Below are 27,806 nucleotides of genomic sequence, written 5' to 3'. Positions count from 1 at the left end.
GTGAGGTTAGGTGAGGTAGGTTGGGTAAGGTGAGGTGATGGTGTTTGGGGCTGAGGTAGGTTGGGTAAGGTGAGGTGATGGTGTTTGGGGCTGAGGTAGGTTGGGTAAGGTGAGGTTAGGTGAGGTAGGTTGGGGTGAGGTTAGGTGAGGTAGGTTGGGTAAGGTGAGGTGATGGTGTTTGGGGGTGAGGTAGGTTGGGTAAGGTGAGGTTAGGTGAGGTAGGTTGGGTAAGGTGAGGTGTGGTGAGGTGAGGTCTTTTGGGGTGAGGTTTAAGGTCGCGTTCAATCCTATTTAACTCTCATAGCATGCACGGGTGGGTCTGGCTTCCTGTGTCGGACCAGACGTTATAGTGCTAGCCCAACGAGATATACCACGCCACAGTTTATGACGGATACCTCACTCATACACAGGAACTGACCCTGATCCATTGTTTAACCCATGCCGAACAAAAGGCGGGTTAACATCAAGTACCTCACCATCTCCTAACGCCGTGTGGCGGGAAACGGTCAAGGATAAAACCAACGGCATGCCACTCTATGGGAAGACGCTTTATCCACTGAACTATGAAGGCGGTCGAATCTAGAAACTGAAAAACCTACAGGTCACAGAATACATGAAAAACAAGCTGTTGGGAGCACGTGGGGCGTATGGAATGCAAGCGGTTTTTGTGCTGATATGTAAACTAAACCACGCAGTTCATATATATGTGTGCGTACCGTTTCTTACTAACATAAAAGTAGCAAGCCATCTCACGATTTTGCTAGCCAAGGACCAAAGATCAGCGATAACGTGACTCCATAGCCTGAACATGAATAATCGTGTACGTGTTCTCGAAAATATACAGTCTCGAATAAAGGGGATATCAGTCAAGAATACTATCGAGATAAAACTACGTTCTCTTGCAATAATATTACACTGTTGCGGCAGCCAAATCCAAACACTGTTTGCAATAATCCACAAAGCTCTAAGAGAAGGTACCCAGTCTTTTCATTGAAGACTTGCGATACCTAACGCTTTCAGTGAGATTCGCGTATTTGTTTCCTGTCGCTGCAGGGTGTCAGTTTTGTGAGATATAGCCAAACGTATATTGAACGGAGGACATTTCTACAGGAGGCATTTCTATTTAGAAATTTGTTCTTCTGAAGAACACCAGATCTAGACTGTTCTAGCATTTATTTGTAATATTTGTTAACAACTTAAGCATTAACATGGAGCAGTAGTACAATGTAGTACGTTTGCTGGACGGTGTATAAGCTTCAGCTAATGTAACATACTATATGCGATGCTAAATCTGTGTACGGGCTAAATCTGCAGCCGGTATGCCGCCAAATCAGAACGATGTATTGCAAAGTAAATCACAATCGTAAATACTTTTTTAAATCTCATAACGGTACGTGGCAATGAATACCCTGTACTAAAACTATCTGTTGTTTGTTATTTTGATACCCATCACTAAAAGAGGTTGTTATTGAAACTGTCATGTTGTTATGTGTACAAGTTGACATAACTGTTACAACGTGTACAACGCACAGGCCCACGTGTCTTTGCGAGGATTAAAGATTTTATAAAATATATTTTAAAAAATTGAGATGAACCCCGACTCGACACGCATCACAGTATAATACATAATAACAAGGCCGGACACTTCGGTATACCCCACCCGCTTGCTTTGCCGATCGCTACGCTACAATCGCATGCAATCGATTAAAACTTAATGTGGACACGGGGGTGTGGTCGAAGCAAGCCCTCTGGTTCGTCAACGCTGCTAAATCTGCACATTCTTTATAAATTCTCGGGAATTTTTACTTTCATCGACTGCTTGACCTGGAAGAAATGTAAGATTTTTTTCCAGCAAGGGCTTCTCAAAAGAAAGCATCATTTGTAAATGTCCCCTTAACAAACATCAACCAACCAGAGGGCTTGCTTCGACCACACCCCCACTTTGTGCGGATATCGTCAGCCATTTGTGTCAAGATCGTTTAGTTGAGAGTCAAAATCGGGTTTCAATCGACTTGCAGAAATAACAATAAAGAATTGGTAGGTGTCATGAGTGGTGCTCGATAGGCCAATCGTCCATGATTATGTCTACATTAGGTTTTAATCGATTGCATGCGATTAGCGTAGTGGGTAGGGTGCACCGAAGTGTCCGGCCTTGTCATGATGTATTGTACTGTGAAGCATTTCGAGTCGGGGGTCATCTCAAAAACAATATTATTTTTAATAATTTATCCTCGCAAAGATACGAGGGCCTGTGGTACAACGGGATTGCAACGGTTTGGTATTGAGCAAGTGTGGGATGGTTAACGCCACAAGGAACAGTATTCCCATTATCACGGAGTGCCATCAGCTATATGATGGATAAAATCCACGAGCATAAGTAAAGTATGTCACCGTTGGTGACTGGGAGCCGGACCCACAATTATAGGTTTCCGGTGTACCATTGCACCCGTGAAGATCCGGGTTAGAATTGGTGTTCAACACTTAACGGGATTGGATGGTCAGGCTCGCTTACTTGGTTAACACATGTCAACGTATCTCAGTTGTGTAAATCGATGCTCATGGTGTTGATCATTTGATTGCCTGGCCCGGACTCGATTTTTTAGAGATTGCCGCCATATAGCTGGAATATTTGTAAACGCTGATATTTCATTTAGATAGATAGAAAGTTTACTTTATATTTTACATAAATTTATATTTTTATATTTTACATAAATTGTTCAGTACTTAGGGCCATTGGCCCAAACGTATTTGAATAAAAATGAACAAAATATTAATGCTGAATGAACATTGTACATTTTGTGTGATTGCTTCTAATCTTCAGAACGATGTTTAATTAAAGATCATATGAAATGGATATTGTTGGTTGAAATACGTCATACAAAGGCTTTTTGTTGGATTGGTGAGATTATTGGAGAAACTCTGTCTTTCCGGGTTAGAATAGCCGTCATACATCAATACTACATTAAGTTTATCTTGGACATAATCAAGGTCACCAACATGGCAGAATACACAAAGGCTCTCTGTATATAGAGTCTGTTCATGGCGGATACATTCAACAGCACTGGAGCATGGTGACGAATTTCGGCTAGTAAGGGAAAATGTTAGAATGGTTTCCATATTTAGTAAAGATTTTAACCGAGACAAAACAACTGCGCTCGGATGAAACAGCGAGCGGGTGATGCCAATATTGAAAGAGGCGGTCCTAAAGTCTCGGAAGCTGGCAAAATGACACAAGTTCTATTCTTTTGTTAAAATGGAAAAAAATATAAATTCGGACACTAATTCTTACACATTTTTAAACCTAATATTATTGGAAGTATCAATGTCACTTGATTCTAAAGGGTTTTCATCAGTTTTGTGCTATTTAAATAATTTTACTTCTACTGCTGTGAAATTTTGAATAAATTTATGTTACAATTCCTTGAATGACATTTGGAAGTGATTCACATAAAGAGAGAATTACTGGATGACGACTTCTTTTTTGGGAAGAAACAAAACCACCCGGTGTATATTCATACTCCATCATCAGGCGAATGAAAGCTAGGGTTTAGAAAGCTTATACAATGTACATGTGAGAATTAGATAGCGAAGGCGGTCACTTAGCGAGGTAATAAGAACTGAATAATGATATAGTGTAATCAGCACAGATTGCTGATGATGAGAGACAAAGAGAAGCTAGGTGGATTAATAGCCTGGAGAGTTGGTGGCCCTGACAATTATCAGTACTAGTGTGTGTGTGTGTGTGTGTGCGTGCGTGCGTGCGTGCGTGCGTACAAACTTAAACCAACCTTTTAGAAGCTGTAGAGCAATGTAGATACAGATGACACATCACCAGCAAGTAACAATGAAAACACATGCGTCGTTCGAGGAGATCTAACAGCTCCCATCTCGCTCTTTGAACACTGTCGCAGTCTGCTTGATGTAACTGATGAAGATGTTAGGGCTCAGGATACACCCTTGACGGGTGCCAATATTACACTTGAAGTGTTGTGATAAACCAGAATCAATTCTCATACTATCACTCAATGAATACATGCACCTAAAAACGTGAACAACTTACTGTAACCACCGATGTTTGGGGAGCTTTTGGACAATAGACCGTGATTTATGCAGTCACAAACTTCGGAAAGGTCAATAAAGAGAGAATAATACTTATCAAATAAAAGTAAAAGTAAAATTATTTGTTTATCATAGTTTGCAATCATTATGCAAATATATGGTCAATGGTGGAATACATTTCAAAAGGTCCAGGTTGTGTTTTTTGCTATATCAGAGGTAAAGCATGGGCTGGCGAGACATGCCAACACCATAAAGCTATAAAAACAGAGTCATACTTTAATTGACGTGTAGAGGTTGACTGGCGATGCACAACACATGGTCATATTTGATGACACCAGCTGATAATGAAACAGGAAATAAGTTGATCTCGCCTTTAATTGTTTAAGAAATTATAGACAAGGAACAAATATGTTGTCGTGCGGAGTTATTACAGGCATAAACACTATAACGCATAAATTGTTTTCAAAGAACGTGATTATTGTATTGACCTTCAAACATCCTGATGTAAACATCACCCAGACCTAAAATTGAAAGAAAGACTGCTGGGGCTGTGAGGTAGCCCAGAGGTTAAAGCTTTCGCTTGTGACGCCTAAGACTTGGGTTCGAATCCACGTATAGAAAATATGTTGAAGCCCATTGCTGCTGTGCCCCCAGTGTGATGTTAGTGCAAGACTGCTTAGACAATTTATTCATTCGTTTGTCCTTTCTGCCGTTCATCCATTCATCCATCCATCCGTCCATCCGTCCATCCATTCATCCACCCACCCAACCATCAGTCCATCAATCCATTCACCCAACTTCCATCCATCCATCCATCCATCCACACACCCACCCAGCCATCCATCCATCCTTCCATCCGCATCTTTAATCTGTCTGCCTGTTTTCGTGGTGTGACCTACAGATGTTAAACCGCTATCGGTCGGTCGCCATTGTCCTGCGTGACATGCTATCAGTTTCCTTCTGATAACATTGAAGTATTTCATGTGTGGGCACGCTAAGATATTCAAGGGAATGACCAAGCGTAATGATGCATTTACTGTTCCTTTATGTGTTGCGATCATTGTCCCAGTAGCTGAAATAGTTCCATTTACCTGCACTATAAGCATTGTAATGACAGATAGAGTTTGGCGATCGCTTTTACAAGTGTTCTGTAATGGTATCCTATTGTCAGTTTATATTTATATATTGTCACAATACAAGGTAGCATCGGCAACATTTCAGCCATAGTATACCAATGGCCACACACGTGTATACCAGGATAAAGTCATACAGCATGGCTGTTTAGGTTTTGCATGACAGAAATGATTTGTGACCTGACCTTTACAGGACCACACACCCCCACACCCAACTAATCAACTCAAGTTCGAAAAGACCCAATTGCGTAGATCGATGCTCATGCTGTTGATCACCGCCACATATTTCTGAGTGCGGCGCAAACATAAACTCACTCACTCACTCACACTTGAGTGAGTGAGTGAGTTTGGTTTGACGCTGCTGTTAATAGTGTTTACGTTATGTCACGGTGTGACAGCTTCGTGTGGAAACAATTGATGTAGGTCCGATGAAGTCGTGCCATTAGATGAAACCAACGAGACCTGGTATGAAATTGACAAACCAGACAATATATTCAGGGGAAGCTGGAATCGAACCCAGGAAGTTTCTAGGAGGCCAAGGAGGGGCCACCCGACGCCTCATCAGGTGATAGTATGACATGAAGTGACAGGACAAGTGAATACATGACAAATATACAGAACACATGATGTTGTGACATGAAGTGGACACGACGAATATACAGAACACATGATGATATGACATGAAGTTGATGTGACGAATATACAGAACACATGATGGTATGACATGAAGTGGATGTGACGAATATACAGAACACGTGATGGTATGACAGAACACGTGATGGTATGACATGAAGTAGATGTGATGGCGAATATACAGAACACGTGACATGAAGTAGATGACGAATATACAGAACACGTGATGGTATGACATGAAGTAGATGTGACGAATATACAGAACACATGGCGAAATTACAGAACACGTGATGGTATGACATGAAGTAGATGTGACGAATATCCATAACACATGATGGTATGACATGAAGTAGATTTGACGAATATACAGAACACGTGATGGTATGACATGAAGTGGACATGGCGAATATACAGAACACGTGATGGTATGACATGAAGTGGACATGGCGAATATACAGAACATATGATGGTATGACATGAAGTAGATGTGACGAATATACAGAACACATGATGGTATGACATGAAGTAGATGTGACGAATATACAGAACACATGATGGTATGACATGAAGTGAACATGGCGAATATACAGAACATATGATGGTATGACATGAAGTAGATGTGACGGATATACAGAACACATGATGGTATGACATGAAGTTCATGACATGATGTATGTTGCACACAGATGTAACGACGTTATGTGTATTCAACCCAGTAAAGTGTGACATAATGTTACAGACAGATGTAACGATGTCATGTATATTCAACCCAGTAAAGTGTGACATGATGTTACACACAGATGTAACGACGTCATGTGTATTCAACCCAGTAAAGTGTGACATAATGTTACACAGATGTAACCACGTGTATTCAGTGTGACATTATCCACTGATTATAGGATGTGGTACAGCCAAGATAGATGCATTATTATTATCATTCAAAACTGATTTTCTCCGGGATTTTATCTTTTATCAGATCACACGTAATCTTTAAGGAGAAATTTGTTTCCTGACGTGAAATTAAGGTAAAATTCTAACTGATTGCATATTTGACTATCAATAAATTATAGAGACACTTTTATGATATGTACACTGTGCCAAAATATCGTAATACTAAATGTATGTTAGCTAAAACTGGACAGAATACAGTAGTGAAACGATCCATTTCGAACGCCATGATGTAGCTGCGTTACGACCTGTCCTTGTTCTTCCCTCTGACGTAACTCGAACGAACTGTCCATACCTATACTGACTCTAGGTCTTAAATGATTTTGAGTAAAATCTTTTCCAATGTACATAATGCACGAAACGATATTTAAAAAAAAGTTTCTACTGTGGAACTTTAAAATCAAATAAAAATTGGGGTAGTCTTGTGGGTTTGTTTAACGGTACTAACATATACACAACTGTACGGTTTATTAACCCATTTTTCGTTTGTGGAAGTTCCCACTTGACAGACATTCGTAAGCAGGTCACGCGAGCGCAATTAACGACAGGAACGTTTTGGTGCAGCTGACCCCATTGCGTGATGTCCTGTATCGGGACGTTTTCCTCGTATCGATTGAAGATGTAAAAACCCACTCTGAATGACGACAGAACATCACGAATCACTGTAGTCGTCAGCGGTCGCCCTTGTATGCACACTCCTGCAATAATGCTGACGGTAAGTTGTGAAGTTTTTAACCTTCCGACCCTGTTGTTGTGGAAATATGGAAATTTAAGAATAATACATTGTGCCACGTGGTATGCTAAACACAAACAAACACGTACTCATACCTACACACACACACTCACACACAAATGTGGAAATATATTGCCCATAAAACAGGCAATCAAGTATAACAGTTTTATTGCGATACTTGTCATGATACATGGTTGTCATGCCATAAGGTAAACACGATCACACGAACACACACACACACACACACACACACGAAAACACACAACACACACACACACACACACACACACACACACACACTCTCCTCTCTCTCTCTCTCTCTCTCTCTCTGTCACTCTGTGTGTGCGTGTGTGTGGATCCTAACGATGAATTTGTTGTCCTTTTTCCAAAGGTAATAATGCAAAGAGAAACTATGCAAAGCAAGGTATGACGATCATGGAGAAATGATAGCTGCAATTTCCAAGTACAATTTATGGCTTTAGAATAAGCACTTATTCTATGATAAGCTGACAAAATGAAGTGTATATTTGTATTTTGACCCCAGGTTCCTCTCGTTGTCCCGGGTGACTGACCAATGCAATTAGTACAGGTTAAAGGTCAGTCATAAGGACATGCTAGTCACAGGGTTTGGAAGCACTGTGTGTGCATACAACCGACATCAATACACTCTCTTGTGGTCGACATGGAGATGGAATACGGCGCTGTTCTTCTTCTTGTGCTTGCAATATGCCTTGTCCAGTTATCACAGGGACTTGTCTGCTTCCAACTCGAGGTCCTCGATAATCCCCATGTATTCAACTGAAGATGTGTCCGGTGAGAAAACGTTACCTTTGTTGACGATGAGAAAATTCATGGCGATTCGAGTGTGATCAAGTGTTGTCCTGTTGGAATCTGCTTCGAGAGTTTTGTTGCAGGTACGAAATACCTCCTCCACGTGACGTGTGATGGGATTGGGTTGAAAACTACAGAATCCATATTCTGCTGTCCACAGATACCGCCCCAAACCATGACGTTGTCACCGTCGAATAGCACAATCACCTGAATACATTGGATCTTTCCGTCATGTTGTACTCAAGTGAATCATCTCGTCATATTATACTCAACTGGATCTTCCCGTCATGTTGTACTCAACTGGATCTTCCAGTCATGTTATACTCAACTGGATGTTCCCGTCATGTTGTACTCAACTGGATCCTCCCGTCATATTATACTCAACTGGATCTTCCCGTCATGTTGTACTCAACTGGATCTTCCAGTCATTTTGTACACAAGTGGATCATCACGTCATGTTAAACTCAACTGGATCTTCCCGTCATATTATACTCAACTGGATGTTCCCGTCATATTATACTCAACTGGATGTTCCCGTCATATTATACTCAACTGGATGTTCCCGTCATGTTGTACTCAAGTGGATCATCCCGTCATGTTAAACTCAACTGGATGTTCCCGTCATGTTGTACTCAAGTGGATCTTCTCGTCATTTTATACTCAAGTGGATCTTCCAGTCATGTTGTACTCAACTGGATGTTCCCGTCATGTTGTACTCAACTGGATCTTCCCGTCATATTATACTCAACTGGATCTTCCCGTCATGTTGTACTCAACTGGATCTTCCAGTCATTTTGTACACAAGTGGATCATCACGTCATGTTAAACTCAACTGGATCTTCCCGTCATATTATACTCAACTGGATGTTCCCGTCATATTATACTCAACTGGATGTTCCCGTCATGTTGTACTCAAGTGGATCATCCCGTCATGTTAAACTCAACTGGATGTTCCCGTCATGTTGTACTCAAGTGGATCTTCTCGTCATTTTATACTCAAGTGGATCTTCCAGTCATGTTGTACTCAACTGGATGTTCCCGTCATGTTGTACTCAACTGGATCTTCCCGTCATATTATACTCAACTGGATCTTCCCGTCATGTTGTACTCAACTGGATCTTCCCGTCATTTTGTACACAAGTGGATCATCCCGTCATATTATACTCAACTGGATCTTTCCGTCATATTATACTCAACTGGATCATCCCGTCATGTTAAACTCAACTGGATCTTCCAGTCATGTTGTACTCAACTGGATCTTCCAGTCATGTTGTACTCAACTGGATCTTCTCGTCATTTTATACTCAAGTGGATCTTCTCGTCATTTTATACTCAACTGTATCTCCCCGTCATATTATACTGAACTGGATCTTTCTGGCATGTTATACTCAACTGGATCTTCCCGTCATATTATACTCAACGGGATCTTCCCGTCATGTTGTACTCAATTGTTAATTGTGTCCCTGGCTGACGGTACGTGCCCACCTCAGTCTTTGACGTCGAGGTCTGATGCCATTACCATCCGTAGATTACAATGGCCATCCGTAGATTACAATGGCCATCCGTAGATTACAATGGCCATCCGTAGATTACAGAGACAGGAACACCATGTTCTCGTCGTAGTCCTCGATACAGTTCTTCGACTGACAGGATGTCCGAGTAGCCCAGCGGATAAGTGCAGTTCTTTCACTGAATTGTGCACTTTGTGTTACAAGCATGAAATTTGGCATGATTGTAGCTTATACCCTTCTTATTAAATAAAGATCGAGAGACCTCGCAGATTTTTTATATTTTTCATAATTTTGAAGTGAAAAAAAATCATATTTTCTACTATTTTCATCAAAACTTCTTTTAAAATTGTCAAATTCTCATAAGTCATATATCAAATTGTAGGAAATTCACATCTGATCATTTTCCACCTATATATGCCTTTTATCTTTAACGGTTAGGCCTACGGAAGTCAGTTTATATCATGACTACCCGAAAATGGCCACCATATAGACTACATCAGTAAAATAAGTATCAGATCATCCCATGACCTAACATGTTTTTATCATTTCTTTGCAAATTCAATACGAAAAGCCTCGCAGATTTGGGCCTTTTTTTTGGGAGAGAGAGAGAGAGAGGAAAGGGAATGTGGGAAACAAATGAATTTTCCAAAAGAGGTTATTCTAACCCAATTTTAACGCCCCATAAATTATGCATCTAGAATGTTTTTTACACATGCATTTCAGCAATTCCTGGCAGCTCTTTCATGCCTTCAGGAGAGTAGTCCAAAGTTATGTTGGATCAGAGCTGATTCTGTTGGGGGAATATTGTCCAGTGTTCTCCCCTTCGTGGCGGACAAATGCTTTCTTGCTTCATTCACTTTCATGAGGTTGCTTGCTCTGTCATACAGCAGCACAACAAATCTCTCAAGCTGATGAATCTGTGCATTAGTGATTTCAAGTGGTGGACAAGCGAGGGAAATAAAAGTGCCTGTAAGTTCAGGAAGAGCGTTCCATGCATTCCATGTCTTCTTTTCAATTCTATCAAAGGATGACACACTGTCAGAGCCTACAGGGAATAATAGCTACAATGTTTGCTGTGACAGCGATACGCTTACCTGCACACAGGTGGACTGTACCGGTTAGTGTGCACTAATGCCTACAATGGGATTAGGGGAGTAGAGGGCAATGAGCAATTAGCAGAGGCTATGCTTCATCTCACACGGTTGAAGGATAGAAAAACATATTGAGGGATAAAACAAAGCGAGAAGGAAATGTTTAATTTATTGAGAGAGATTTTTCTTATTGAGAAGAAAATGTATTGCTTTAAAATGCTTGTAACCAAAGTCTTCTTTGCTAACCATGGCAAACCCAAAGAAAGTCAAGTACTTCACATCACAGAAAGGAGGACAACAGATACTACTCTGCGACGAGGAGATTTCAAGACTGGACCGAGATGAAGCAGCGACAGTCAAGTCCTTCTATTCAGTGAAGAGTGGACTCTACAAGCAGTGACGAAAGACGATGCCGCCACTTCCCCAGACGCTCATTGAGGTGAATCTACCAGACTGCTTTCAAGGAAACTTCTGATGGACTGCCCTTTCTTTGCATAGACGACGGAGACGACGACAAGATCATCTGCTTCTCTACAACTGACCGCCTGACCCTCCTACAAGAAGTCGACACCCTCTACATGGACGGCACGTTCTACTCAGTCTGCTGCCCAACCACCAACGCCGCACCTACGAACGTCTGCTACGTCTCCTGAGCGACAAGGTACAACAGACAACTGGATCCCCCCTTCAGCCTGATGTCATCCAGACACCTTCGCCAACCGTGACATCCGTGGCTGCTACTTCCACTACACACAGGCTCTCTGGAGGGAGATTCAGACTCACGGCTTCAGCGAAGCCTACCAGCAGGATTCCCCTCAGCTACTGGACATCTGATTAAGTTGGCGTAAATGACTCAAACAGCTTGAATGACTTCAGTTGTCAGCAGAAATGTATATTTGTATATTTGTATGTTTGTATATTTGTACATCTGTAAATAATTCATGTTGATTAATGATGTAATATATGATTTAGAATGCAATGTAATGTCATTTCAATTAATAATTCAATGATATGATTTATAATGTAATGTAATCTCAATTAATAATTCAATAATATGTAATGCAATGTAATTTTGTGTGAAGAAATGAAAATGATGATATGATTAAATCTTATAAAATGTCATTTAAAAGTCTGTGTTTTGTATTCACTGTAGGCATTAGTGCACAATGAAGTGGGACCTACCACCACTTTAGTGAAAGGGTAGAGGCAGTGTGTACAATTTGTAACCACTGGTGCGTCACATTGTTTATTTAAGACTGTAGGCATTATTTCCTGTTGGCATTAAAAGACTCCACCTCCAATTCGGTTACAGACCGGGAGAGCCACATTTCCGAAACAGATAGCCTAAATTGATGTGGCTCTAGTTAATGTGGCTAATAGCATAGGCGGATCCAGAGGTGGGGTGCAGGGATGCGCACCCCCCCCCCCCCTTTGTGCTAAAAGTATCTTAAATGACCATTGAAACTCGGGTAAAAATGAAGTGTGCACCCCTCCTTTTCTCAATAGTGTGCACCCCCGCCCCCACCCACCCCTTTCTCAAAAGCTGTATCCGTCCCTGAATAGTTACGGTTGCATGAACATGGCATGTGGCTCTCCCGGCTATGCTGTCAAACATGCTTAGTGATTCAAACGCGTTACCGTATTGAACAAAACAAGACATGTTTCCTCATAATTTTATTACGAGCGTCAATGGTTCTGTATTTCTTTCTTCATGAAGGTGCTGTCCACTGGTCAGAAAGTCTCAGGACAGCAACCTCTGTCAGAGACTGCTCACGCTGAAATAGCTTTACTATCTCGTAAATGTTAGGGTGGCACTTCTGGACAAGTCTCTTTACCTTATTGTGCCATCCTTTTAGGTTATTGTTAGATTAATCAGTTAGATTAATCTTAAGCTAGGGACAGTCTTTTTCCGGTGGGAGATGGACGAATCTCGCATGAAAAGAAAGAGTATGTAACCTTTGTAACTCGCAGTTAACTGGGTATGAATTCCATTATATCTTTAGATGTTCATATTTTAGCCAACAACGCATCTCTCCCCTAGAAGATAGCTCTTGTTCCTTCCCTAATCTCTCTACATATAGAAAAAAAAATTGATGTCAAGTACTAAAATTTCAACAATCAAACACTTATCTAAATTGATCAAATGTATATGTTCTAGTTTTCAGTAATCATTGCGTATATTCCCTGTCACGTTCTTGCATACTATGTATATTCTGCATTCCATTTTATGTACTGATGTACCACCGGAGGTGGTTCCATTTTGAGTAATAAACTCTGAATAAAGAAGCTAATCACCGCGCTTGTGAGTAGGAAAGATTCTTAGTTTCTTGTGAAAACAATATTATACAATGTGGTTTCGAATCATAAATAGGGGTAGTCTTTTACCGGTATTGCTAAACACCACGCTTGTGAGTAAGAAAGATTATTCGTTTCTTGTGAAAATAATATTATACATGGGGTCACTCTTTTACCGGTTACGGTAATCCATTAATTAATTAATCTATTGGAAATGTGGCTTTACCGGCTACAGCCATGTAATTGAAATGTGGCCTTCCCGGCAATAGTCAGTTTTGAAATGTGGCTTTCCTGGCCTGTCACCTCCAATTCAGCTGACGTCAATGGCTGATTTTGGGCTAGACGTTCCTTTTAATCCCAAGCGTGCTCGATAGGAGACAGGACAGGAGAAACAGCTTGGCAGGGGGAAACCGGAATGTGCTGCTGTATCACGAAATCTGTCCCAACACGAGCGACATGTGGACGGGCATTATCTTGCTGAATCGTGAAGTTACGTCTCTGTCCTTGAATGAATCAGTGTCCCAGTGATCTCATCCCTGTACCGCAGACCTGTCTGATTGCCACTGCCAATGACAAGTTGTGTCCAACCATGAGATTTGATTTCCCCCATACCATAACGCTGTCCCCACCAAACTGTCGACGTTCATACCGTTCACCCTTGCCCTGCCATCTGAGCTGGCCATATGAAATCTTGACTCGTCAGTGAACGAAACACCATCCCAATTTTGTCTCCTGTACTGTAGATGCTGTCTGCACCAGGCAAGACGTATCTGTCGGTGAAGTTTGAGCAAAATTGGACGTATTGCAGGCCATCGGGACTGGATGTTGTCCTCCCTCAGTCGGTTCTGTATAGTCGTGGAACTTATTGGCGGTCAGCCAGGAATGGTCCCAGCGGTCAAACTGCCAGCCTGGAATCGATTCCTTAGATGGGTCAGCCATATGTTGTCTTGCTGACGTGACGTCACGAGTGGACGTCCGGTCCGAGGCAAATCTCTCGTGTTCCCATTATGTTGAAAACTTCTCCATAGAGATGAGATCGTGTTTCGATGGACACCAAAATGTTTAGCCACTTCATTTTGGGCCATTTCAGTCTCCAGCATACCCACGGCGCGGAGATGCTGATTTTCTGTAAGCCGTGGCATGACGTACGGGCTGTTTAGGTTAAAATTGTTTTCCCACAACATTCAGAGGTTAGAGACTAATCCACCGTTCTTCAATTTTCAATATCATGTGTGTGAACTCTATATGGCTGAAATAATGCCGAGGCGACGTAAAATTCATTCATTCACTCACTACTACTGCTACTACTTACTACTGCTGCTACTACTACCACCACCACCACCACCACCACTACTACTACACTACTACACTGTCAAAGGTACATATAAACTTTAATGGAGGGATCATGAGACCATAACAAGTCGGGAGAATTTCAATTGAAAAGTCAATCACAATGACGTCACGAGTCCACAAGCGGGACAGGGTCAAACGACCATGTCACAAGCTCAATAACGGGTATGTCCACCAACGGCATTGAGAACAGCAGTGCATCGACGACGCATAGAGCCTATCAAACGTGCAAGGAAGGCTTGTGGGATGTCACGCCAGATTCTCTCAAGTTCTGCTGCAAGGTCAAGGACGTTATCTGGCGGATGCGGAAGACGGCGTAGACGTCGAACCATCTCGTCCCAAACATGCTGTATCGGGGAGAGGTCCGGTGAATTTGCAGGCCAAGGCAGTAAGTCAACGTTGTGGTGTTGCAAGAAATCCATAGCAACCCGTGCCGTATGAGGGCGGGCATTATCCTGTTGGAATGTTAACCCAGGGCCATGACGTTGCAGAAAAGAAATTGCCACAGGTCGAAGAATCTGATCCCTGTAGCCCACACCAGTTAAGTTGCCCTGAACAATCACCAAAGGAGCGTGCTGTTATTCCACCCCAAATCATCAAAGAACCACCACCAAAGCGGTTCCTCTCCAAGACACAGGCCTGTGCATAACGTTCTCCCACGCGTCTATAGGCACGTTGACGTCCATCACTATGGGAAATGCTAAACCTGGACTCATCTGTAAAAACAACATTTCTCCACCAAAACAAGGGTCTGCGGACATGATTTCGGCACCACATTCGGCGAGCTTGTCGATGACGTTGCGTCAGGATAGGCCGTATGGCGGGACGTCGTGGTCTGATCCCGTGATGACGTAAACGTTGTCGAACTGTGTTGGGGTGGATACGGCGAAGTCCTGGGATGGTTCGGACAGTCATCACTGCAGTCTGAAACCTGTGGCGAAGATGGGTCACCCTTATCCATATGTCCTGTCTTGGCGTTGTTACACGTGGACGTCCAGAACGTGGCCGACCGATGACTTTGTCATTTGTGTTCTGGTAGCGTCTCACCAGTGCAGAAATGGTGTTCCGGTGGCAGTGGAAGTGTGCAGCCACTTGTCGTTGAGACATTCCCCCACGGACCAGCCCAATGGCCTCATGACGTTGTGCAGACGTGAGCCTTGGCATGCTATGCGTTTCAATAGCCGTTTAATTTTTTGAACGATCGCAAGGGCAGGGGTTGAGCTTTCCAAAGTGACAGTATTGTGTGGCATTCATTTACTCTGTTTCTCTTTCCCGGAATGCACGTGCAACAACGTATTGCACGTCTCGAGGACGAACCCACTGACGTCACGGAACGTGGCATGTGCATGCATGTTGGATACATGTCACTAATCTCTGAGTTTAAATCCTTATGTGTCTACACAGGTTTGATAAATTTAGATTTTAAATTTTTGTATGCACAGTTTCTTTATGTGCCTAGTATATTTACTACTGTTGCTACTACTACTACTAGTACCTCTACGACTACTGCTACTACTTACTACTGCTGCTGCTGGTGCTACTATTACTACTACCGCCACCACCACCACTACTACTACTACTACTACTACTACCACCACTACCACTACTATTTACTACTGTTGCTACTACTACTAGTACCTCTACGAATACTACTACTACTACTACTGCTGCTGCTGCTATTATGTCCACTCCTACTACCATTACTACTACTACTACTACTACTACTACTACTACTACTACTACTACTACTACTACTACTACTACCACCACAACCACTACTATTTACTACTGTTGCTACTACTACTACTAGTACCTCTACGACTACTACTACTACTACTACTGCTGCTATTATGTCTACTCCTACTACCATTGCTTCAAGTATTGATACTATTAGTACTACTACTAAAATAAAACACGTTTAGGATGATAATGACATCGCTGATAATCTATAAACTCGTATTTTAAGCATCATATACTACAGCAGTAATTTATGTATAAACAGTTACATTCTCTTGCAGGTGTGCCTTTGGCTAGTCACCGTAGCAGTTGTCGTTGTGAGTCGCCCCCAACAACTGTGCCCCAACCAGCAGGTGCCCCTGGAGGAGAGCATGTTCCTGGTGCCCGAACTGTCGAGGAGCACCATCACTAGGGCACATCCCCACTATGCCTACCTGACCGGGGAGAGGTCCTGTCAACGTCATACCGGGGGTCGAGTCTGCCCTTGGTACTACCGCATCAACCACGACAGGGACAGGGAACCTAGCTTGGTTGTTGAAGCTATGTGTAGTTGTAGTGAATGCAGGAAAACGGTAATCTACTTACAAAACTTGCTTTAAACGGATTCTCAGTTTAAATGAGTAACATAGATTTACACGGCAACAACACCTGAGTAGATGTTTTAACATAGATTGACAGGACCTTAACATAGATTTAACATGGCAAGCAACAACAGTTGAGTAGATGTTTACCTTACAAATGAGTAACATAGATTTACACGGCAACAACACCTGAGTAGATGTTTACCTTACAAATGAGTAACATAGATTTACATGGCAACAACACCTGAGTAGATGTTTACCTTACAAATGAGTAACATAGATTTACATGGCAACAACAGCTGAGTAGAATGAATGAATGAATGAATGAATGAGTGAATTTCTTTATTTCCTTGTGTACCTTATCACAGATCAGAATGTAACATGACACCTTGTTGTAGCTGTTGGTATTGTTATAATATGTATATGATTTATTAGGGATATATCATGTGCATGAAATAGCGTTAAACCAAATTTTCTCGCTTACCCATTCTATATTTTGCCTTAAAATATTAGTTTTTACATATGATATTACTTCATATATACCTGGCAGTCAGCATGCAGTTTATCAATAATCCTGAATCTAGGCTGACATCGTCAAACTAAGTGACGATTAAAATCCTTTGGTGAAAACCACCCAAAAAGCATTGAAAAAATTCACTTGGTGAATTTTATCACTTAGTTCAAATAGTTTCGGTAGATATTCCCCACGGATTGCAGAAACGATATAGGTAATGTCTGTATCCTAAACGTTTTTATCGTCTCATCACAGAGCGGCGTCTGCAGGCCGGTGTACGTCCCCAGAACGGTGCTGCGACGTCATCCACAACGGAACTGTTTGACTTGGGCAGTGGAGCGGTTTTCAGTTGCGTGTACTTGCTATTTAGAAGAATTGAGACAGAGTCCCCATTCTCCTGTTCAGCGATAGGACAACAGTACGAGTCTTTTTAAGATTTTTTAAATTTGAATAGAATTAGGAGCAAAATAATAAAATAATAATATACTGATGCATTTTTAAAAACGCATAATAAACTTTCACTCGAAATGTAAAAAGATGTATTTTTTGTTCAAGTCAATCTCCAAACACAAGGGTTAAGATTCGAACGTTGTCACGTTTCATCATCTAATACCCAGAATTCAATTCATTTTTAGTGGCCAATTTACCAAACATTATTAACGAAGTCCAAATGTGATTTTCAGTTACTGCATACATCTGCATTAAACAATTACAACTTTGTTGCTATTTGGTCTGACAATGTTTGATATGCATTGTGTTTCCCGGTTCGAATCTTGCATTTATGTACCCAAGAGGGCCCACACTGCAGACGCTTGCACTATAATTAGTGTAGCAGTTGGAAAATGGGTATCGAGTCATTTTATATGTACTTACAATCAATAACATTCAACTTTACTAATACGATAAAATGGATACAATGTTCATTATTTAGATATGTCCATATTTCAGCATGCTATGGTCTCCTTGAAAGGTTTCGAATCCCCATAAGGGTACAATATGTGAAGCCCATTTCTGGTGTCCCCCGTTGCTGAAATATTGCTTAGAGCGGTGTAAAACTAAAACTCACTCACTCATAACGTTATATATTTTCAAACAATATAATAATTAAGCCCCAATTAGGTACATGTGTGTACACTCCGACCATGATGTGGCAAAAATACCAATCCCCCCAAAACCCAACAAGAAATGAATAGCTTAACCAGTTTCTATTCTGAATACAGGAAGCTATATACACCAACCCCGTTACATATGTACCAAATGTAACCCGCTTGAACATATCTGAGGTCATTTTCAGCAAAGATCATCGACGAAATACTGACAATCATGGTCAGTATTTATTACTGAATGGAAGTAACAAGACATAACATCACTGAACCATCCAATCAAAGGTGGCTCAATCTGCACTGACGTGCGGCTTTAATGCCTGTAAAACGACGGACCCCATACATAGCCTTGATGTTACAAGATCTAGAGAAAAACGTGACGTTAATTCGAAATGATGAAATTCCAGAAACTATCGAAACTATCGAGTTCTAAGCCCGTCCTGGAATTAAGAAGCCCGCGAAACGTTCTCCACTACTACTTCCTTTAATTCACTACACTGTTACACTGAATGTGTGAACACGGTACCAGCGGACTTCGCCCGATATATTGCATATTATACTCTATTTAGGACGTCGCTGGCAGAGCAGCTGATCGTATAGCGATGTCCATATTAAGCAATAACAGTATCATTTTGTCCACCGTGTGACGCATGTTAACGCGGGAAGGTCTTTCGTAACGTCTGTTCAACGAGCAAACAAGGTCAGAATTAGGTCAAGGTCATTGTAACACACTTTTGGAAGTTCACTGACATTGGTTTATTCGTTTGCATGACTTATAGTACACCGAAGACAGGGCCAGAATGTTATTACAGTCAGTGTCCAACTTTAAGTTCACTGACACATTTAATTGTGGAATGTGTTGTTTCTGAGGAAAGCGGCCCGTGGTGCAACTGAGTGGTTAAAGCGTTCGCTGATCATGCCAAAGCCCTAGGTTCGATTCTCTACGTGGTTGCAATGTGTGAACCTATTTCCGCGGTATCCGTCCTCCGTGCCATTTGTTGGCATATAGCTACACGAGTCGAAGCTACCTAATGTGTATCGCATGGTCACAATGACCTACTCGTTTTTGGTTGTAGTTGGATGTATGATCACCAGAGAAGAACACTTTTTATTATCCGAGTCAGATATTTATAAAACGACAACTGGAAGAAAGCATACACCCATGTTGGCATGGTCAGGGCCCCGATCCTCAAAACGTTCGTAGCGCTACGACATTCGCAATCCTATAAAACACGATGACATGTGTCAGTGAACTTGACCACCTGATCCACCTGATCCCGTTCGTCGCCTCTTACGAGAAGCAGGGATTGCTGAAGATGAATTCTAACCCGGATCGATGTTCATGGGTCTCACGTTGTGACAACACCATACATGTAGTGAGTGAGTGACTTTAGTTTTACACGGCTTTTAGCAATATTCCAGCAATATCACGGCGAGGGACACCAGAAACGGAGCTTTTCACATTGTAATCATGTGGGGAATCGAACATGTGTAATCGGTTTAGCAAGTCAACGCTTTAACTACTAGGCTAACCCACACCGCCCTTCATACGTATAGACCGCCTCCGCGGTGTAGTGGCTAGAGCGGGTTCGATCCCCGGCCGCGTCATACCAATAGACGTTGAAATATGGTACTTGTTGGTCCCTGCCTGGCGCTCGGCATTAATGGGTATATCAAGGACTGGTCGGCTCGGAGTCTGTATAATGTGTCTGAGTGGGGTATTCATGCTTCACTGCGGCATGGTATCTCAGTGGGCTAGCGCTATAAAACCAGCTTCAGTCTGGGCTAGTACAAGCAGTCGCACATACACATACACACGCATGCACGTCGTCATATGAGCGAAATATTCTCAAGTACGACGTTAAACCCAATTTCACCTCACCTCACCTTCATACGTATAGAATGCACGGTAACAATCTGAACATTTCAATTGACTGCAAACAATCTAGGTTGTGGACATGTTGAACATGTTTGTATTTCGTTATCGATTCTTTTCTGTCAAATACCCGCTGTGCACAATCATGAAGTATTGCTTTATCAATATTGACAATGGAGAGTGTACTGCATGTATTGGATTTCATCATTGTTGTGTTGGCTGTCGATGGTTGTGTGTGCCCTGCCTGTTGTCTGTCATGGTTTCGGTGATAGTCGCTTCACGGTTCAACGTAAGGAAATATATTGTACTGTCACAAAAAGGTTGATTAGTTTTTAAATGTTGAATATGCGAAATACCGAATCATATTTCTATCCCGCGTGTGAAGATCCGGGTTAGAATTGATCTTCAGCAATCCATGCTTGGCGACTCACGGGATCTGGTGGTCAGGCTCGCTTCCTTGGTTGGCACATTTGTGTAGAGCGCTGTTCATGCTGTGTGGTCCAGACCCGATGTATTTTACCAACCGTCGCCATACAGCTGGGATGTAGCTGAGTGTAACGTTAAACAACAACCAAACACGTTCTAGTCCGATGAATATTTGCTTGATGTGATTATTGATTACAATACACATCCGGAAGTTGCACATTATCAAAATCTGTGATTCCGAAATTGACATCATTGTCCACAAATTCAGCTTCCAGCCCAAAGTAGATGAAAATAAAGTAAAAAAAAACAACCAAGACCGCCACAAATGCATAGAAATAATGTAAATATTATATGAATCTGCTCATTGTAGAAATTTAAAAAATACAATTAACATTGAACAAAACAAAATGGTAAACGAATGGGTGCTTTACGAGAGCTTCAAATGTTTTGCACAAAGAGTTACCTCTCTTTAACTTAAAATGATCCTACAATCCATTCGCGAGATGTACAGCCAAAATGAAAATAAGATATTTTAAATTCTTTTTAAAAACCAAAACAGTAAAAACAAAACATCATGACTTACAAATTATCAAATATGATGTGTTCTCAACACACCACGTAGTATGACACGTGTATTTGTATATTATATTTTATGATATTATTTGCGTCATAACCTCACAACTGACAAACTCTCCAGGTGAACACCTTGCTGGCAATAACATTAATCCTCGGTGTATCAAAAAAAGAAGAATTATTATTAGCACGTATCAATTTGTGTCTACAGCTGGCCTCAGTGGATAGTACCCAAGGAAACAACTTCGTCCACGGTTTACCCGAAAGGTATGCACGTATTATTTAAGAAATACACTTCGCTCTACCATCATGTATAGTGTAATAAAACACACTTTTTGCCCTGAACTATTATAGTTAAAGCACGAGGACGCTTGCGTCCGAGTGCTTTAATGTTATAATAGTTCAGGGCGAAAGTGTGTTTTATTACACTATATGGTGGTAGGGCGAACTGTATTTCTTTCTAAGATGCCAAATTTAATGCTTTCTAAAGATAATTACGATTAATTTAAGGCCGAAAACAAACGACGGTGTCGGTTACCTAAATTAAGAATCCTCGCACAGGGCTGACTGGGCGCTGTTCTATTGATGTGTCTGCCCCTACGTTAAGACGAACGTTACCAGAAAAATACAAAATGATAACAGCTTGATGACGGTTTACGTTCGGATTAAATATCTTCTCTGAATTATTTTAATTACATCTGTCATTAACGTAAACCATATGGGGCAATATGGACGTTGCATTTCTGCTACCAGCTTAAGTTTAGATCAGTACATCCAGAGGAAGTTGAGTAGTCAAGCGACATTCCACAATTGCATTGTGGGAATGTAAACATTACGAACGTTACCGTGTCGCTGAAAACTTGTGAGTCGAAATGACACATTTTAACCGTCGTAAAACATAAACGTAATGTTTCCACCAGTGATGTTAGCTGCGTGAAGCAACAGCAAACCAAGAAACTGGATGTAACGGTGTAGTTTACTGTAGGAGGCCGTACGAGGCGATGACAACTGACATGCATCGTGACGTCGCTTACATTGTGACGTAATGTAAAAATGGTTCGATTACGAGGGGCACACTAGAATGGCGCAGTGACGGGATAACGTCATTCAATTGTTACGTCATCAAAACTATATCTTTATTGTCTGATAATGTAATTTTTTTCGATTGTTCTAACCGCTAGGCATCTTAGAAGTCATATTCTTAATTACTGACATTAATATTGGTGAAAAACAATCCTTACAACCAGACTTTTATTTTCTCGAGTTAAGCTGTTTATAAAATCTACATAGGTCTACTTTAGTATATAACCTGGCCCCGATTTCTCGAAACAAACTTAAGTTTTACTCAAATTTCAAACTGAGTTCTGATTAATTTGAAACAGCTGCATTTTGAACTCAACTGCATTTTTAAATAAAAAAGCCCAAACAACTTAAAGTAATCTATCCACCAAACTCAAATTGTCTACTAAGTTTGAGTTTAATATTGATTTCAGTTTATACTGGGAAATGCATTTTCCTGCGTTTTCTCAAATTTGAGTAAAACTCGGACTTAAGTCAAAACTCAGACTTAAGTTTGTTTCGAGAAATCGGGGCCTGGTCCCGATTTTCGAAACAAACTTAAGTCTGAGTTTTGACTTAAGCTAGAGTTTTTACTCAAATTTGAAAAAATGCATTTCCCATAGTGAACTGAAATTGATATTAAACTCAAACATAGTTGGCAATTTGAGTTTGGTGGATAGATTACTTAATTTGTTTGGGCTTTTTTTTAAAAATGCAGTTGAGTTAAAACTTTAGCTGTTTCAAATTGTCAAACCCAGTTTGAGATTTGAGTAAAAACTTAAGTTTGTTTCGAGAAATCGGGGCCTGAACCACGACAATGTGAGCTTTCTTCATGATAATCTACCAGTAACCTTATAAGAAAACCACAGAGCTAATATCGGTTCTAAAATCTAGGCCCAGATTAACATGGCTGGACTGTAGTCTCTTTGTTTTATTAGCGATGAGAGAATGTATGCTTTTGCATGCATTTATACGTCTGGAGACAGAGCCAAGTATAGACAGGCGCGTTGATGAAGAGTTGCCTCCCTTTGACCAAATCGCTATGAACTTTGACTGGTGACCGTGGACTGTAGTTGTTCGTGAGTAAAAGAGTTGTACGTAGTTTAATCCGTTTTAAACAATCCGTATTTGTTTATATTTCACCGTATGATCCGAATGTGATGGAAAACTTGCTGTGATGAAGATTTGACACTTTTGCAACTTCCATGAAATCAATCTAGTATGTACATGATGCTGACAAGCCGGCAAATTCATACTAGGTAAATATTTAAATCAAAACAACAATAACACAATAATAGATTTCTGTGTCCCCAATAAACGTACATCGCATATATATAATGCACTATATTTAAACCGTTACATGTTCAAGTTCTACACTTTCAGATCATTCAGATACAAAATGATATTAGAAGTAGTCGTAAACATAGAAACATATTGAGAGGTGTTGATGTGGCGATGTGAGACAACAGTTCATTACATATGTTTTCACCTGAAACGTGTTCAGGTGCAACACTCCATAGGTGTATTCCGTTTATGATGCAAACACATCACGAAACACAATTAGTTGCTTGCTTGCTGTTTGTATTGGTAACAAAGAACACAGTACTGGTAGGTTAACGCCCCACACTACAGGCCTCTGCATGTTCCAGGTGATGTTTGAATGTTGTTTACGCCGCACTGAGGGACCGTTCATAATTTATGGCTAGGTGATGATGATGATTTTATGGGTGGGGTCACCCATTTTGTTCTGGGGAGGTAACACGGGTCATCAATTTTGTACAACTAGGGGGAGGGTCATTGATTTTTGTACACGACACGCAGGGGGGTGGGGTGGGGGTTGTCACTTATTTTGTCCATAACCTATTTCTTTCTTTCTTTCTTTCTTTCTTTCTTTCTTAATTATTATTATTATTATTTATTTATTTATTTATTTTTTTTTTTGGGTGTGTGTGTGTGTGTGTCATTTACACTGTACATGCTTCTCCATAAAAGATCATCATCACCCCCTGTCATCACCACGGTCTGTAGATAGTCGAGTCTGCAGCTGACAGTCCAGTGCTTGACACCATGAACATCCGTCAGCAGAATTAAGATACGTCACCATGCATCAACCCAGTCAACGAGCCTGACCACCCGATCCCGTCAGTCGCCTCTTAGACTAGCATGGGTTACTGAAGATCAATCCTAACCTTGATCTTCACGGGTTAGTAATGATGTCATTGGGTAAAGCTGTTCTGACAAAAGGGATCGTTTTAGTTTAATGAACGTATTTACATTAAAACAAAAACTCGAAAACTCATTATTTCAATGTTCCCTTGGAATTGTTATCTTGGTACATGTTTTGCCATACAGATGTGAACCGTGAACTTTAAATAACCAATGCAGCCTTACATTGAACACAACTTAGTCTATAAATATTGATCTAGCATATTTCCAAAAGAACAAAACATGACAACAACGAGCGATACTGAAGACAACCCTTGATGATGACCGTCGGTTCAACATTGACACTAACATAATTGATTGTCACTTTAGCACTGGTTGACTTGACTCAAACATGGATCAACTTGATGTACACCAAGTACTTTGTATTTTCCCAGAAATCCCGAATCCTTCTTTTCATGAGAGTATTGGCGCAACATCGAACAACGATACATGTCAAAGGACGAACATTTATTATAACCTGATAAACATAGTCTTGATGATTTCGTAAATTGACGTAGATTGTAGTTATGTGTTAGCCCTCTGCCTTGTACTGACAAACTACGGTGAAATCAATGATGTCGTTGTCGTCACGCGGCGTTGTTACAGCTGCAGTTGAGAAATCGACAGTAACACAGAAAAAAACACAAGATGAAATAAGATACCTTTCGACGTGATACACAGAATGTTCCGTTCAAACGCCCGTAAACTTGAACACCAATGGTCGTAAATACACCCGTTTCCTTTAGTGACATATGAGGATGTAAAACACTTATCATTAAACATTTACCGGTCCTATCTACCTTATTGTGTTAATGAGTTGGAATGAATTGATTCAGTCTGTTATTAAAGATCCGTTTCATTTACATACCCGGATACGGTGTGGGTGTGAAGTGGTGGAACCCGTTGCTAGGGTTACTGGAGAACAAGCCGTATCCCATGTCAAGGTGTTACCGTGGTGCCCCACATCCTAAGATCCGAATGTTTGATTTTTTCATAAAGAAGACTCATGTTGATTATTTTGTTTCACATGCGCTACCCTTTCAAAGCATACGGAATGTACGTGTGAACAGATTATGTTGGCAACATGTTTTCAACAAACATTGTTCAAAATCTTCAAAATGCATATTTGTTATGGGTATTCATTCAGTATCTGAATTGAACCATTTTAACGTGCGATCGCCGTGTCTGAAAGGTTTATCAAGCGCTTGGAGTACGATGAAACATTGTCATCTCTACTGAATCTGTCTCGCACTAGATATAACTCGATACATTTGTGACTACGTACTAGGTGTTCAGTTAAACGACGAGATTTCACATTGTTTCCCCGTATGTTATCACTGATCTCTGATTCTGCAACAACTTGTGGATGTAAGGGTTCCCCTACCAAAGGATCCAAAAGATCTAACAGAATATTTCTCTTCTCATTTGGTAATCAGTTTTGTGTCACATGTTTGCATCTACAGAAAGCAGCAGTATTTAGTCCAATGAAATATAGAAGTACATTTTATTTTCTTACAAACGCTGAAATTTTCTTTTACCAATATTGGTAAGAAATTTTTATGTTTTTAAGCGAGTTAAGTTAATGTAGCTGCTTTTAAGCAAAATGTGCGTAACACACAACTGCTGCTAAATATTCTCGACCACTTTCCTGTCAAAATAAACAAAGCTGTTTTTGTTGCAGAAGTTCACTATTAAAACATTTCAGGGTTCATATGGTTCTATTTTAGTGTGTTCATTGAACCCAGTTCTTTATACAAACCTACCTGGACACAGATTACTTTTGTACAACTATTGCAGGAATGAGTGATGGTTAAATCAACTTTAACAACAGTTCTTTCAATTAAGAAAGAATCATACAAACACGGTATAGTTACTTTTTGCCCCTCAGTTGATCTGTTCAATCAATTATACCTAAATTGTCTTTGTCTGTAGAATCCCGTAGCAGGGTTCCAATGATAACACTAAACATGCATAATGCATGATATAAAACACAGTGAAAACATGCATAGCGTTTAAACGGTGAAATGTTTCTTTTTTCAAATAATTAAAACCCACACATGTTCACTCAGCGGAGTCGAAAGCTGAACTGATAATATCACACTTTGAGTCGTTAAATCTAACCTACTGTTTACCTACCTATTTTTCACAATGTCGTTTCATTATAAACAACGAGTATGTAATTGTACTCACTAGTTCTTAATAATAATTTTAATATTACGAAACCAGTCGATCCATACATCCGGAGTGACCATGTGTCTTCGGAATATCCCTACATATGAATCTTATTTGAACACATTAGGTCCCGTGACAGGAGATCACCGAATATATACTGACTTGTGTGATTCGAGATACAAGGTACAAGATACTTTGTGAGTATATTCGAGTACTAGTATCAAATCTGTTATCAGCAAGATATCAATGGAAAGAAAAAGGCTTACCCAGACAAGACATAATTTATTAACACGTTAAAAACAAGGGTCCCAGCATGACCCTTGATGTTACTTTGGATAATATTTGACCAATTGCTGCAATGTGAACCCATTTTAACCTGCAATTTTCTATCGTGAGTGAGTATGGTTTTACGCCGCTTTTAGCAATATTTCAGCAATATCACGGCAGAGGGTCACGAGAATTGGGCTTCACACTTTGTATTCCTTTGTGAGGAATCGAATCCGGGTCTTCGGCGTGACAATTCAACTAGGCTTTAACCACCAGACTAGCGAACCGCCCCAAGTTTTCTATAAGTGACGCATATGCACCTGAGAAGCAGTGTCGTGACTGCCGCCGACAACCCATACTCCCACACCCAAAAGCACAACATTTGAGGATGACAGTCAGGAGCCTTAAGCTGGTCCAGGAGAATGACAGCAAAATCCTAGTGACTCTCAGCGGGTACAATGGATAGAATGGATAACCCAAGCTGCTCGTGAGGCGCAAGACGGTTAATAGTCTCAGGACCTATTCCACCGGGTACCCATTTTCTGCTTGGTGAACAGAGGTAATTTTGAACAAACTCACTTGTCTAAGGTGAGACCAAATGTATCACACGTGCTTCGTTGTGGGGTAGGACTGAAAACTCTCAGGAGTCAAACTGTCACACACGGTCACCCATCCAACGACTCTTCGCGCCCAACGTAGCTTAACTGCA

The 27,806-nt window shown here is 40.9% G+C and overlaps 1 protein-coding gene across 1 annotated transcript; it reads left to right on the top strand.

Moving 5' to 3' along the window:
* Nucleotides 1-7,338: 7,338 nt before the first annotated feature.
* Nucleotides 7,339-18,135, top strand: LOC124271151. Its single transcript, XM_046706221.1, has 4 exons — nucleotides 7,339-7,488; nucleotides 16,603-16,893; nucleotides 17,672-17,782; nucleotides 17,816-18,135. The coding sequence occupies exons 1-4, from the start codon at nucleotides 7,462-7,464 to the stop codon at nucleotides 17,825-17,827; spliced, it is 441 nt and encodes a 146-aa protein (XP_046562177.1). The 5' UTR covers nucleotides 7,339-7,461; the 3' UTR covers nucleotides 17,828-18,135.
* Nucleotides 18,136-27,806: the final 9,671 nt, after the last annotated feature.

Source organism: Haliotis rubra, unplaced genomic scaffold (assembly GCF_003918875.1).
Source record: "Haliotis rubra isolate DU_JTF1 unplaced genomic scaffold, ASM391887v1 Scf158, whole genome shotgun sequence".
Taxonomy (NCBI): domain Eukaryota; kingdom Metazoa; phylum Mollusca; class Gastropoda; order Lepetellida; family Haliotidae; genus Haliotis; species Haliotis rubra.
This window is presented reverse-complemented; position numbering and strand designations above follow the sequence as displayed.

What these genes read in the sequence shown, in the direction of transcription:
- LOC124271151 (XM_046706221.1), top strand. Translation starts at nt 7,462, where the DNA reads ATGCACACTCCTGCAATAATGCTGACG. An exon ending in CTCCTGCAATAATGCTGACG is followed by an intron (nt 7,489 to 16,602) that starts GTAAGTTGTGAA and finishes ATTCTCTTGCAG; the next exon opens with GTGTGCCTTTGGCTAGTCAC. An exon ending in GTAGTGAATGCAGGAAAACG is followed by an intron (nt 16,894 to 17,671) that starts GTAATCTACTTA and finishes GTCTCATCACAG; the next exon opens with AGCGGCGTCTGCAGGCCGGT.